Here is a 13,889-nt window from a genome sequence, read left to right on the forward strand (position 1 = left end):
AGGCAAGAAAAAGTAGTGAAAAAGCAAAAGCTTGCGAAAAAAAATATTTTGAAAGAAAAAGAAAAAAAAAGCAAGCAGAAAAAGCCAATAGCCCTTAAAACCAAAAGGCAAGGGTAAAAAGGATCCAAGACTTTGAGCATCAATGGATAGGAGAGCCCAAGGAAATAAAATCTAGGCCTAAGCGGCTAAATCAAGCTGTCCCTAACCATGTGCTTGTGGCATGCAGGTCCAAGTGAAAAAGCTTGAGACTGAGTGGTTAAAGTCGTGATCCAAAGCAAAAAGAGTGTGCTTAAGAGCTCTAGACACCTCTAACTGGGGACTTTAGCAAAGCTGAGTCACAATCTGAAAAGGTTCACCCAGTCATGTGTCTGTGGCATTTATGTATCCGGTGGTAATACTGAAAAACAAAATGCTTAGGGCCACGGCCAAGACTCACAAAAGTAGCTGTGTTCAAGAATCAAAAAACTTAACTAGGAGAATCAATAACACTATCTGAAATTCTAAGTCCCTAGAGATGCCAATCATTCTAAACTTCAAGGGAAAAAGTGAGATGCCAAAACTGTTCAGAGGCAAAAACCTACAAGTCCCGCTCATCTAATTAGAATTAATATTCATTGATATTTTGGGATTTATAGTATATTCTCTTCTTTTTATCCTAATTTATTTTCAATTGCTTGGGGACAAGCAACAATTTAAGTTTGGTGTTGTGATGAGCGGATAATTTATACGCTTTTTGGCATTGTTTTTAGGTAGTTTTTAGTAGGATCTAGCTACTTTTAGGGATGTTTTCATTAGTTTTTATGCTAAATTTACATTTCTGGACTTTACTATGAGTTTGTGTGTTTTTCTGTGATTTCAGGTAATTTCTGGCTGAAATTGAGGGACTTGAGCAAAACTCTGATAAAAGGCTGACAAAAGACTGCTGATGTTGTTGGATTCTGACCTCCCTGCACTCGAAATAGATTTTCTGGAGCTACCGAACTTTAAATGGCGCGCTCTTAACGGTGTTGGAAAGTAGACATCTAGAGCTTTCCAAAAACATATAATAGTCCATACTTTATTCGTGATTAGATGACGTAAACTGGCGCTCAACGCCAGTTCCATGCTGCATTTTGGAGTCAAACGCCAGAAACACGTCACAAACCAGAGTTGAACGCCAAAAACACGTTACAACTTGGCGTTCAACTCCAAAAGAAGCCTCTGCACGTGTAAAGCTCAAGCTCAGCCCAAGCACACACCAAGTGGGCCCCAGAAGTAGATTTCTGCATCAATTACTTACTTCTGTAAACCCTAATAGCTAGTCTAGTGTAAATTGGACTTTTTACTATTGTATTCAGTGTCTTTTTTATTGTAAGTCTTTGATTGTAAGGTCTTTTGACCGATCCTGGATTGTATTTTGATCCTGTGATCACGTTTTGGGGGCTGGCCATTCGGCCATGCCTGAACCTTCATCACTTATGTATTTTCAACGGTGGAGTTTCTACACACCATAGATTAAGGGTGTGGAGCTCTGCTGTACCTCAAGTTTCAATGCAAGTACTACTATTTTCTATTCAATTTGACTTATTCTTATTCTAAGATATTCGTTGCACTTCAACATGATGAATGTGATGATCCGTGACACTCATCATCATTCTCACCTATGAACGCGTGACTGACAACCACTTTCATTCTACCTTAGACCGGGCGCATATCTCTTGGATTCCTTAATCAGAATCTTCGTGGTATAAGATAGAATTGATGGCGGCATTCATGGGAATCTGGAAAGTCTAACCTTGTCTGTGGTATTCCGAGTAGGATTCCGGAATTGAATGACTGTGACGAACTTCAAACTCGCGATTGCTGGGCGTGATGACAAACGCAAAAGAATCAAGGGATTCTATTCCAACATGATCGAGAACCGACATATGATTAGTCGTGCTATGACAGAGCATTTGGACCATTTTCACTGAGAGGATGGGATGTAGCCATTGACAACGGTGATGCCCTACATACAGCTTGCCATAGAAAGGAGTGACAAAGATTGGATAAAAGTAGTAGAAAAGCAGAGATTCGGAAGGAACACAGCACCTCCATACACTTATCTGAAATCCCCACCATTGAATTACATGAGTAACTCTATCCTATTTTATTTATTTTCGTTTACTATAATTTCTTAATACAGTTGAATCCGCCTGACTGAGATTTACAAGATGACCATAGCTTGCTTCATACCAACAATCTCTGTGGGATTGATCCTTACTCACGTAAGGTATTACTTGGACGACCCAGTACACTTGCTGGTTAGTTGTGCGGAGTTGTGACAAAGTGTGATTCACATTTGAGAGCACCAAGTCTTTGGAGCCATTGTTGATGATCACAATTTCGTCCACCGGCTTCATTTAGTGATAACCTGGGTGTGGGTTGCAGGTGGTCAAGTCACAACCCTACAGCGAGCGAGAAGGGACCTCGAGTTACGAGTTGGAGGCTCAAGATAGATCTCTTACAGGCTGGGGATGTGAGTATTTCAACCACTCCTTATAATTAAAATCTCTCTTAGATTAGCAATGCTGTATAATCAACGTTGACGTTTTGTAATTTTTTCTATTCACAATTCATTTGGATGCCGTATAGCTCTCATGATGTAGTTCAGGTTGTGCATCCGGAGATATTAGAGCCTCAACATATGGCGTTATAGAGGTCCGTGAAGCGTTGATATATTTTACTGTCATAGAGTGGCACCAGATAGATCGGGTGCTACCGCAGTTTGGTGGAGTACAGCCTCGACCCTGAGCCGCACTAAACATCGACTTCTTGATGTTGAAGGATAGCAGAGGTGGTGATCGTTGATTCCCATACAACTTGCAGTTTTGGCACCTTCATTGGGATAACCGGGCAGATCATGTGCTTATGTTTGATGTTGTGCCAGACCCAGGTCTATCACATGAGTTTCTGGATTGGTGGAGCCAGCATGGCAGGAGATTCCTGTCACCTGAGCTCTTTCTCGGTGACCCTAGGGCCGTTCCTATTCCGGTCGAGGCGACTCTGCGAGGTGCAGGTCGAGTTTCTGACATGGATCGGGTGGATGATGTTCCAGATAGGCGTCGTGTTGAGCGAAGAGCTCGTGTTAGGACAACCAAACCCTCCTATAAGTCGGCCTAAACCCGAAATGTGCCTCTGTCGCATTCAGCAGTACCTTGATACAGATGGCTACATCAGCTCTAACCATTGGCAGGATGAAGGCCTAGATCACATGATAATCAAAACTCCTGTGATCGCTGGAGATCGACGTGGCCAGACAAGTATGAGTTCCATTGTATTGTTTTACTTCCCAAATACCTCTATGCTGGCGAGACTGATCCTAATCAACTAGGTGCACCCGTTGCCAAATTTCGTACACTTTCTAAGGTACTTGCAATAATCAGACTCGACCACTTTGTACTATACCCCGCGTCGGATGCTATATGTCTTCACGCTTAACAGGGCCTCCTCTTTATCCTGAAACTCTGATAGACCTCCGGTACCCTGAGTATCTCTGGCACCAAATTCAATAGGTTCGCCAGGAACCCCCTCCCGTCTCATGGCATCCAAGTCCAAAGATGAAAAGTGTGGGGGGTACTGCTGAGTCCCTGAGCTGGATGCTCCGCTAGCGCCAACTGGATTACTCGCTGCTATGTCATCACCGCTATCATCGGCAATGATGTCTGGCTCCACATCATCAGCGTCATCATCATCCGGCAATGCATTGTCTATACCATCCAGTGCCCCACGCTGTAATGAAACCGGTGCCCTATCAATAATACCAATTTTTTCGTCACTACTGCGGTTGAGATCAACTGCGAAGGATGGGGAGGCAACCACCATTTCCTAAGGTGCAATCACAGGCACGGATGAAGATGCACCAACAGGTCTCGAACTAGTACAGGCTGCCGTTGCTGGAGTTTGGGTATTCCAGTTCGAACCATCTGAACTAGAGACCACATCTACAAGTTTTGCCAATAGCTCAGGTGCCCCGACCTCGGGAAACTGCCGACATCAATGGAATAGAATCTCCAAATCCTCGTCACTCCCTAGTCCCTATGACAAACAAATCGTATTTCACATCATCTCGCAGAACTGAGATCGAAATGCGATAAAATAACTTCTCAACCCGTTTCACGTATTACAACCCCAGTTTCTGTATTATAGAATTCAGGAAGTCAGCGAAACTCGTTGTAGGTTTCAGAAAAATACTGAAGGGATCCTTATCAGTAAACTTGATACCAGAACGTGTTTTTTTCTTAATTGACCCTCTATAGTGTACCAACACTAAAAAACTCTCCTCATTAGCCATTGTGTTTCACTCTAACGGGAGGAATTCATGTTCACACCATATTTATACACGACGGAGGCTTGATAATTCGAAGCAGTCAATTTTAAATTATATATATAAATTGAAACAGACTCATTCAAATTACTAGGGCTCTCCTTGCATGCATAATTCGAATCACTCTGATTCGAACTACTCTAACACTATATGCATGCATAATTCGAATTGGCCAAACTCGAATTACAAGCATCACTAGTAATTCGAATTGGTCTAATTCGAATTACTTTTGGTTTTTCTAATTTGAATGAGACTCATTCGAATTACATAAGAAGGTGCTTTTAGGAGATCCAAGTAACATTTTTTAATTTGGTAGAATTGTGTAATTTGGTCCTTTATTTGGTTTAATTGTACATTTTGCCCTTATTATTATATTAAAAAATAATAATAAGAACAAGATCATGATAAATTTAGAAACAGTATTATTATTATCATAAAAAATAATAATAAATTATTAAAAATAATTGAGGCTTAATCATAATATTAATTACTCAAATATAACGAAAACACAAATAATAATAATAATAATAATAATAATAATAATAATAATAATAATAATAATAATAATAAAATTACTAGTTAAAGCACAAATACATAAAATACAAATAAATATATTTACTTGTTCATCATAAAATTTTAAAAAAATACTTACCAATTGAAGATGATCCGGATATTTAATAATGTGTTTTTCAGGTTTGGTAAAATTACGAATTATTTTTCCTTCCTCTCTCACCGAAACCCTAACCCTTCATTGTATTCTTCTTCCTCCCACACTTACCCTCCCCTTCACCCCTCAATGCACAACCTTACTCAATGTTTCACTCTTGCTTCTTTCTCCCACACTTACCTGCGTTTTACTTTTAAAGACTGGCTTCATCACTCTCAAAAACACGTGTCGGGCATGCAAGGAGGAAGGCTGCCAATCGCAACCTGAAATTAGCCTGTGCAGCCTGCCAAACACAACCTACGTTTGGAAAAAAATCAAGCTAGTCAATATCTGGTCATGTCTGCATGCAGGGGACAAAGGACACGTTTCAAGACGTGATTGTCCTTCTCCCAATCGTAGCCTGCGTTTTGCAACTGCTCCGACCCAAAACGTTATCTGTATTTTGCAAGTGACTAACATGATAGATCCACATATATTGATAACACACCATACACCAATATACATGAATATCACTATTATTTTATCCATTAGTAAATTAATTTCTGTCATTTTGAATATGAAAAAGAAAAAAAAATCAAACCCACGCTACAAACAGGTTGGAACATGATTCAACTAGGGACTTGAGTAGTGGGGGTTTTTATATTTTTAAGGAAATGTTGACACCCAAGAGTTTAGTGGTAGAGTAGAGGGCTCATTTAAGAAAAGCCCATATGAGCAAGCAATGCCCAACACTTGGTGCGTTGCATGCAAAAACGGTTGCACACTTGCACTTCACTTCTTCACTTGTAAACTTCCTTTATAATTTACATGGGGACAAGAAATCTCAAATCTGCATTTGTACATTTCTCATTTGGAAGATACCAATAATTATACTTATAAACAGATAGAGCGGAAACCGTTATTAAGATACTTCCTTGGACTTAAAAAGATGATAGATCATCGCATGATACACAATTTACATTAAGGTGGAGCAAAACAGATAAAAGAAAAATGGGTCGTGCTTGGCTAATGGCTACTTAGTTCTCAGAGCTTCATGAATTCTTCAACGCTGATAAAGCATCCTTTGTTGCCGATGAGATAACAGCGTCTGAAGCATTTGGCAAATAATAATACTTCCCTGCAGTATAGAGGGTTGTTTTTTTAATTTATTATTAATGCAGAGATTTGAGAAATGAATTGATTCAGCAACTTTGTACAACTTCACAAACCTTGGGCAACTCTAGCAATTTCCTTGGCGAAACCCGTTGAGACAAACTTATTTTCGGTGTCGATGACAAGGAGCGACATTCCTGCTTTGTAGATTTTCCCAGCCACCTCAAGAATTTCATCCTATATAAAACAAGTTAACAATCAATTTTAGAGCAAGACAAGGTGGAACCAACAGAATTCTTTTAGGGACAAGCAAGAAAGGTAAAATAGGAAGTTGAAATTGTTGGTCATATCCTCATTCCGTACCTTCAAATCTTGAGCTGAAGGTTTGGGGGAATCAGAGGCAGCAGCAGCTTCCGGGTCAGTTGATCTTTTTAGGGATATGTTTGCTCTGCCATCAGTGATTGCAACAATCATCACACGCCCAACATCACCACTTTTTTCAGCATTCAATCCAACCCTAACAGCCTAAAGATTTACCATAAAAGGAACATCAGGCTTAAGAAGATTTAGATGAACGTTAAAACATCATATTATGTCATAACACTAAGGCATTGTTTAATCTTTACAACATGAATCAATTATGTGCAGTGTCATGACATTTTACTGTACTAAGCAGGCATGATTTGCATACCGTGGTAAGACCATGGGCAAGAGGTGAACCTCCACCACATGGAAGCCTTTCAAGCCTTTTCCTTGCCATTGCAATTGATCTCGAAGGTGGCAAGAGAACTTCAGCTGCATCTCCACGGAAGGGAATTATAGATACCTATGTATGAAGAGCAAATAACCATTATTTATTAGTCAAGGGATCCCTTTTTTGTTTCTTTGGAATAAAAATTAGCACGTTATTGAAAACAGAAAAAGGAAACATGTTTTTCTGTTAAGTCCGGCACATATATTCTTTGATCTGCCATAAATTTTAAACTAATATATATTAAATTTAGCTGCACCAGTTGAATCATACAGGCAACTTAAATGTTTTCTTCTAAAAATATTCTGTGTTCTAAGTATTGCAATATCCTTATCCCATATTTGGGACCTTGTATATAAAACCTACAGGATAGGGAGCACATGTACTTTCTGCATATTCTGATGCTTCATTTTCATTCACCATTAAATTATAAAGAGATTCCTCTTCAACGTTAAAAACATGAGACCTGCTCACCTGATCCCTGCTTGTATAACTTTCAGCTAGAAGTTTAAGTGCTGCACCTTTCGCATTCTGCATCCTGTTCAATGCCATGCTTCCACTTGCGTCAACTACAAATATCACCTGCAGTAATTATAGATTTTAGACTAAGGAAACAAAAGCTTGTATAAAAGCTTACCATAACAAACTTCACTTCAGACTACTTTCGATTTAGATTATCCATATTAGAGTATGCAAAGTGCAATTATCTAAAATGATTACTTTTTACTTTCTAGTAAAATACTTCAAATGTAGATATACATACCAAAGCTCCAGCTTTTCGTGCCATTCTCTTCGCCCTCATGTCAGTTTTCTCAACAAATACTTTTCTACGACTTTCAGAGTCTTTTGCCCTCCGCAACTTTTGGTAAGGTGCAGCAGCTCTAAGGGTTGCATCAACTGCTAATCTCTTTACAGGGCCCTGCAAATGGTAATGACATTTGTGGAAAAAAAGCATATCAAATATAAGGTTGTAATGGAAAGAAGTAATCTGGATTCAATTACTTTTTAGCAAAAATATAGTCAAAGTAGAAAAAAATGATACAAATGCAACCCAATACAGTTTACAAACTAATCAAATCATTAAATTACATAACCTAAAGGCATTCATCAATGTTCCAAGAAAAATTTAGAAACACCTGCAAATCAGATAGATATTTGATATTATCTTTTTTAGGAAAAATGAATGACTTTTGGAGTAGCTGACCTTTGGAAGCATTGGCTTGATGTACCGGCCTCTATCCTCTGAAAATATGACATTCTTTGCCCTTCCAGCCCTCCCACGGCGTCTCTGAGCTTGTTGGGCAAAGAAGAGAAGTTTCTCATCTACCAAGCCACCTTCAGCATCAAAGATAAACTCTTCAGGTAATTGCTCTTGCTGCTGCTCATTCTCTTTATCATTTTCATCCTGTGCAGAATGAAAAATATTTAAAATTGTATAAGAACAGCAAGGTGGATACTAAAAGAATTAGGAAACCCACTGGACAGGAATGGCTAATATATTTTCTGGCCAACATCTATTGCTTTCAAAAACATATTGTAATCAAAGTTTTGTTGACTTGAAAGATGCTTTCCTCAACCTCTTGTTCTTCTTCTTCATTCTGTTCATCGCCTTCTTGGTTTTGGGGAGGTGGAGGTGGAGGGGGAGGCTGCTGATTTTGCTGCTCTGGTGGGTTCTCACTAACAATTGACCGGGGAAGAATAACCAGTTCTACCTGTATCAAAAAAGAAATGTTAAATAATTTATCAGAAAGACTGTTTATTTTAGAAAGTAACATTGATGTGCGAAACTTGCACTTAAAGAAAGCTTACAGCTTTTTTCAGGTCATCCACATAAACCTTATCACGTCCCTCCAGAGCAGCTAAGCACTTTGCAACACGAGCAGCATATAGCTCAGCTCTGTGCCCCTGTTGTTCATAATAACTATTTAAAATGATAAATCCATATGATGAGGGCTTGCAAAAAATGGCTTGGTATAACTACTGTGATCACAGAGCAATTTTTTTTTTTTATCTCTCTCTATTAAATTAAGTATATTTGTAGATGACAAAAACAAGATGTCAGAATGCTTCAACATTCTTTTTAAAGTTTTATCTCTTATTGAAGCAAAAGTTCAACTACTTCTGTATCTTTAAAAACTGTAGCAAAAAATTTGAAGGATGTATTTATCTGCAAATAACAAAAGATTGAGACTTCCATGCTAATGTATTTCACAAGACAGAAGAATCAGTTACCACCCTCAAGGGACAAAATGTTCTGAATGAAATCAATATAGGATCAAAGTAATCACGATCAGTTCAAATAACTTCTGGATATCTCCTGCGACACATCAAATATATAAAAAAACTTGTGCTGAAATTTAACAAGTTATAGCGAATTAACCTGACAACCACCTCGTAAAGCTTCAAAAACCAGGTACTTCAATTGTTCTCTGCTAATGGAAACATCCTTTAGATACTCTCTAGCCAAGATGATCTGCAGTAGGAAAATATTGCAAATACTATAACATTTAATTGACAACCTACAGATAAAAGCTAATATCAACAAACCTTAAAAAGAACAAGGGCCAATAAATTTTGTAAATTCAGTTGTTTGGTTGTAGAATGTACATATCTCCGCCTTAAAAAGCAAAGTTTTCGGATAAATGCCTATGGCTTCTGCCTATCAATCTTGAGTTCTTGACATTATCAGTTTTGAGAAAATGTCATTTTAGTTATAGCCCCGCCAGAAAAACTATAGTAGCTAGTATAACATCACTTTTAGGTGTTTTCATTTCCTAAGTTCATATATCAGTCCTAAGGCTACTCTTATTTATTCTCTTCATTTTCCCTCCTAGAAATACCTGAGTTTTTGCACTGTCTGTTTCCTCTTCGACCATTTTAAACACTTGGCTACTCTTTTCCTGAAATTCTGTAGCAATTCCAACAGCAGCAACGCGTTCTTCAAAACTCATTGGAAGATCTGCGCTGCAGACGGGTGCGTAGTTAGAAATAAGATAGCCGGTCAAGATGTGGAAAAGAATTCCATGTTTGAGGAAATAATTTAGTACACTCTTGACATCCCCACCCTAGGTCTTGGACCTCCCTCAGCAAACAAAAGAGACCATGAAGAAAGAAAAGGGGGCTGTCAAAGCAATCAGTACCTCAAATTAATTGCTACACGATCTAATAGATGTTCACGAACAGCACCCTCTTCTGGATTGTAGGTAGCAATCAAGAGGGGCCTGCAGGGGTGCTTGAAGCTGATTCCCTCGCGTTCAACAATATTGACTCCTTCAGTCAGTACATTAAGGAGCAAATTACTAATACCCTCATCCAAAAGATTGATCTCATCAACATATAAAACACCTCTATGAGCTTCCGCAAGTAGGCCAGGCTGGAAAACAGTTGTGCCTGTTTTCACAGACTCCTCAACATCAACCGATCCAATGAGTCTGTCCTCTGTGACTCCAAGAGGAATCTAAGATATAAATGAATACATGAGGATTTTCTTCAATAGAAAAATAACTCTACCATATACAGTTAACAAAAATGAATGCTGGATAATTGACACTACCTGCACAAAGGGAGACTTTACAATACGAGTTTTAACATTTCCATCGGAATCATATTCCACGCGCTGGTCAAGACCATCTTCCCACCTACAATTACAAATATTGTTACAACTTCCTAGTTCCTATCAGGATTATGATTGATAAATTGCTACTATAGTCGACATCGAATCTAGCAAAATGAAGGTGAGTGAGCTTACTCTTGAGGGGAAGATGGATCAGCATTTGCAATGGAACCAAGGACAACTTCAATAGGTGGGAGGACCGCGTGCAATCCACGTGCCATGACAGTTTTGGCGGTTCCACGCCTACCAGAAATGGCAATTCCACCAATGGCAGGGTCAATGGCGCCAAGCAATAGAGCAGTTTTGATAGCATCTTGGCCAACAACGGCGGCGAGTGGGAAGTAGTGTCTTCCGTAATTAGAAGACTCTGGAATTTCACTCTCTGCAGCGACAACAGCTCCATTTTGGGATTCAGAACGGATCCTCTGAATGCGCGAATTATTTGAACCGAATCTCATAGCGCAAAAGAGAGGAGAGCGAGATTGAAGAGTAGGAACGTTCGAGAAGGTTGGAGCTGCTAGAGTCAATGACAGTGCGAAACCCATTGCGGTTCTTCAGAGACTCTGACTATCATCAACTCTCTTATCCGTTTCTTCTCTTCCAATAGCTACCCCTCTCTCTCTCTCTCTCTAAATAAGTTATATTTTATTTTATTTTTATAGTTAAAATTAATTTTTTCATTTTTCATTATTTTATAATTTCGTTCTTAAGTTACTAGAACAACTATAGTTTTTACTATAATTATAACTTTTGTCATTATTTAAAAAAATTATAATAAAATAAAGGATATCTTTAAAAAAAGTTAAAATTTACCTAGATGACCAAAATAAAAAAAATAAAATTTTCAGAACAAAAATAAAACGTTCCAAACATTAAAAATTAAATCGAGACTTAATATAAACTGATTTTTTTTATCTAAATAAATATTAAAAAAATATTATTTTTGGAAATACGCATCCATGAATCTGTTCCACAAATGCGCAGGGCCAATTTTTGGGAGGCGCCTGCGAAATGGGTTTGCACTTCAACTCAAGGGTGGAGTCAACGAAATGGAGCTGATACTAGTAGGCATCACTATTTCGCGAGTGGCATCCACGAAATGCTGCATTCCAAACCTGGCGCGCACGAAGTGGAGCATATCATGGACAGCGGCAGCAAAATGGGCCAATGCGCCGGCAGCAAACACAAATTGGGGAGCTTCGTGCGTGGCGCCCACGAAGTGGCTGGTCAAAGCGGCAGGAGCTCAGGAAGCAGCATGAACGGTACCTCACATGCGTTGGGTGTGTTGAGTGGCAGGAGATACTTGGGAAGGGAGCCAAGACAATTATAAAAGGATTTTGGGGAGGGGACCTCATGCACGGTTGAAAGGAATAGGGGGAAAAAAATGTGTGAGTGGTAAAAGGAAGCTGGAAAGAGGTGTTTCTGTGGTGCTGAGTTTAAAAAAATTAACTTAATATGAGTGGGGTGGGGTTAACATGGAGGAGAACCTGAATCAGTTGGACGAACTTCATATAGCGGCACATCTGCTCCATAAGGTTAGTTTACGTCGTTAAGATGATTTATCTTGTTAGCGATGATGTTAGAATTAATTTTTTTATATTAAAATTTGTTATAGTATTTTTAATTATTGTCTTTCTTGCTACCTTATATTGCAGCCACACGTGTTCTTACTCCTCATGGCACACTCGTCGATGTTTTCATGTTAGATCATGTAGATCCAAGCATGGAAATTAGGCGGCAGAGGCTTGAGTGTTAACTGAGACGCACAAGATTTTACCATGCCTCTTTGATAAAGCGCTTCGAGTATGACAATCCACTTATTAACGCCTTTGTTGAACGATGGCGACCCGAGACGCACACATTTCACCTTCCTTGGGGTGAGTGTACCATAACCCTGTTGATGGTTAGCATGTCAGTGGTACTTTGAGGTCATGGAGCAAGTTTCACCAAAGAGATATTTGGGAATGGTGTCATGAACTTCTAGGTGAGGTTCTCGCTGGCCACGTAGGGACAATGAAATTCAACATCAAGTTGAAGTGGCTCAGGACTCGTCTTCAGCAGATGTCGTTTGACTTAGAAGATAATGGTCTCATGCAATATGCACGTTGTTACATACTTTACTTGTTGGGGACGTGCTTCTTCCGAGCAAGGCCAACAACACGGTGCATGTTCGATATCTGCTGTTATTGGCTGACTATGATGCCATCCATACCTACAGTTGGGGTAGCGTCGTGCTCTGTTGGTTATATCGTGCTATGTGCCTAGCAACAGATTACAGTGTTAAGGGTATGGCCATGTGTCATACATTGCTTATGTCGTGGATATACTACAGATTACCTTTTTGGACACCGAATGTCATGACACCATACAGTTTTCCTTTAGCCACGAGGTATGTTATCAGTCTTCCCACTTTGTGACTTTTTCAATTATCCTTTGAGGTTGGAAATAGATTTATTTTAAGGTTGTCGTTGTCCAACAGGTGGGCAGGGAAAAAAGGACAAACTGACTATGCTGAGCAGCACCTACTGAGGCACCATCTGAGGTTGGACAATCTGCAGGTGGATGAGGTTGGTGGTGGTTGTTATTAATATCTTTTCAATAACTACATATATACCTGTAGTGATGGAGTTTCCTTTCTGTGTAGTTTGTTTGGCAGCCGTACATGGACCCCCTGAATTCTGTCTAGAGTTCTGGCTGAATTTCTCGGCCACCCACATAGAGATTTTTATACCGCTGTTGTGCCTCTCATATTTTTCAGGTGGATTGAGATCCTAAATGTTGACCAGGTGTTGCATCAATTTGGGGGAAAGCAAGGACCTCCAAACCCTCCGCTTAATATTGATACCTTCTATCGACAATCGACCCGCAATGATGACGGATGGTGGCCAGTTCGACTATCCGAGTGGTTTGAGGTATGGGCTAACCGGCGCACTGATGCATACCGGCTGCGGATTGATCATGTAGATACATTACGTCCCAGCCAAGATTGCTATAGGTGGTAATGCGACAGAACAAGGAGGTTTTTGTCTACCTCTGATGCATTGCATGATCCGCAGATTGACGTTGTCCCCGCAGGCGTGCCGACAGAGTATGGAAGACCCCGTGTGGTTATTTTGCCGCCGGTCCCACAAGACCATCGGCGTCGCCGTCCACGCAGAGGCAGAGTTCAAGGTCATGCTGACTTTGGAGAGGATGAGCCAGATTTACCGGAACAAGACCAACCCAGTTTTGAGCCATAGATGGGATACCATGCTCCACTGCAGGCTGCTCAAGTTCCCGGAGACTACTACTACCCGCAACCTTTTGTACCCGAAACTCAAATAATGCACTAACATACCACAATAAACCAAATTGGTGGCATTCTAGGTGCCAGAAACATGCGGACAATGTCGCCTTGTATGTCTTGGTTGCCTGCAAAGGC

General features: G+C 39.8%; 1 protein-coding gene across 1 annotated transcript; it reads right to left on the bottom strand.

Annotated features, from left to right (window-relative positions):
- Nucleotides 1-5,833: 5,833 nt before the first annotated feature.
- Nucleotides 5,834-11,132, bottom strand: LOC112801402 (magnesium-chelatase subunit ChlD, chloroplastic). The gene is made up of 14 exons (XM_025844107.3): nt 10,604-11,132; nt 10,409-10,493; nt 9,996-10,312; nt 9,696-9,819; nt 9,236-9,328; nt 8,665-8,760; nt 8,433-8,567; nt 8,060-8,260; nt 7,619-7,774; nt 7,330-7,437; nt 6,796-6,930; nt 6,468-6,629; nt 6,221-6,341; nt 5,834-6,129 (listed from the first exon to the last, which is right to left on the bottom strand). The coding sequence occupies exons 1-14, from the start codon at nt 11,011-11,013 to the stop codon at nt 6,044-6,046; spliced, it is 2,229 nt and encodes a 742-aa protein (XP_025699892.1). The 5' UTR covers nt 11,014-11,132; the 3' UTR covers nt 5,834-6,043.
- Between the last annotated feature and the right edge of the window lie 2,757 nt (nt 11,133-13,889).

The sequence above is a fragment of the Arachis hypogaea genome, chromosome 5 (genome assembly GCF_003086295.3).
Source record: "Arachis hypogaea cultivar Tifrunner chromosome 5, arahy.Tifrunner.gnm2.J5K5, whole genome shotgun sequence".
Taxonomy (NCBI): Eukaryota; Viridiplantae; Streptophyta; class Magnoliopsida; order Fabales; family Fabaceae; genus Arachis; species Arachis hypogaea.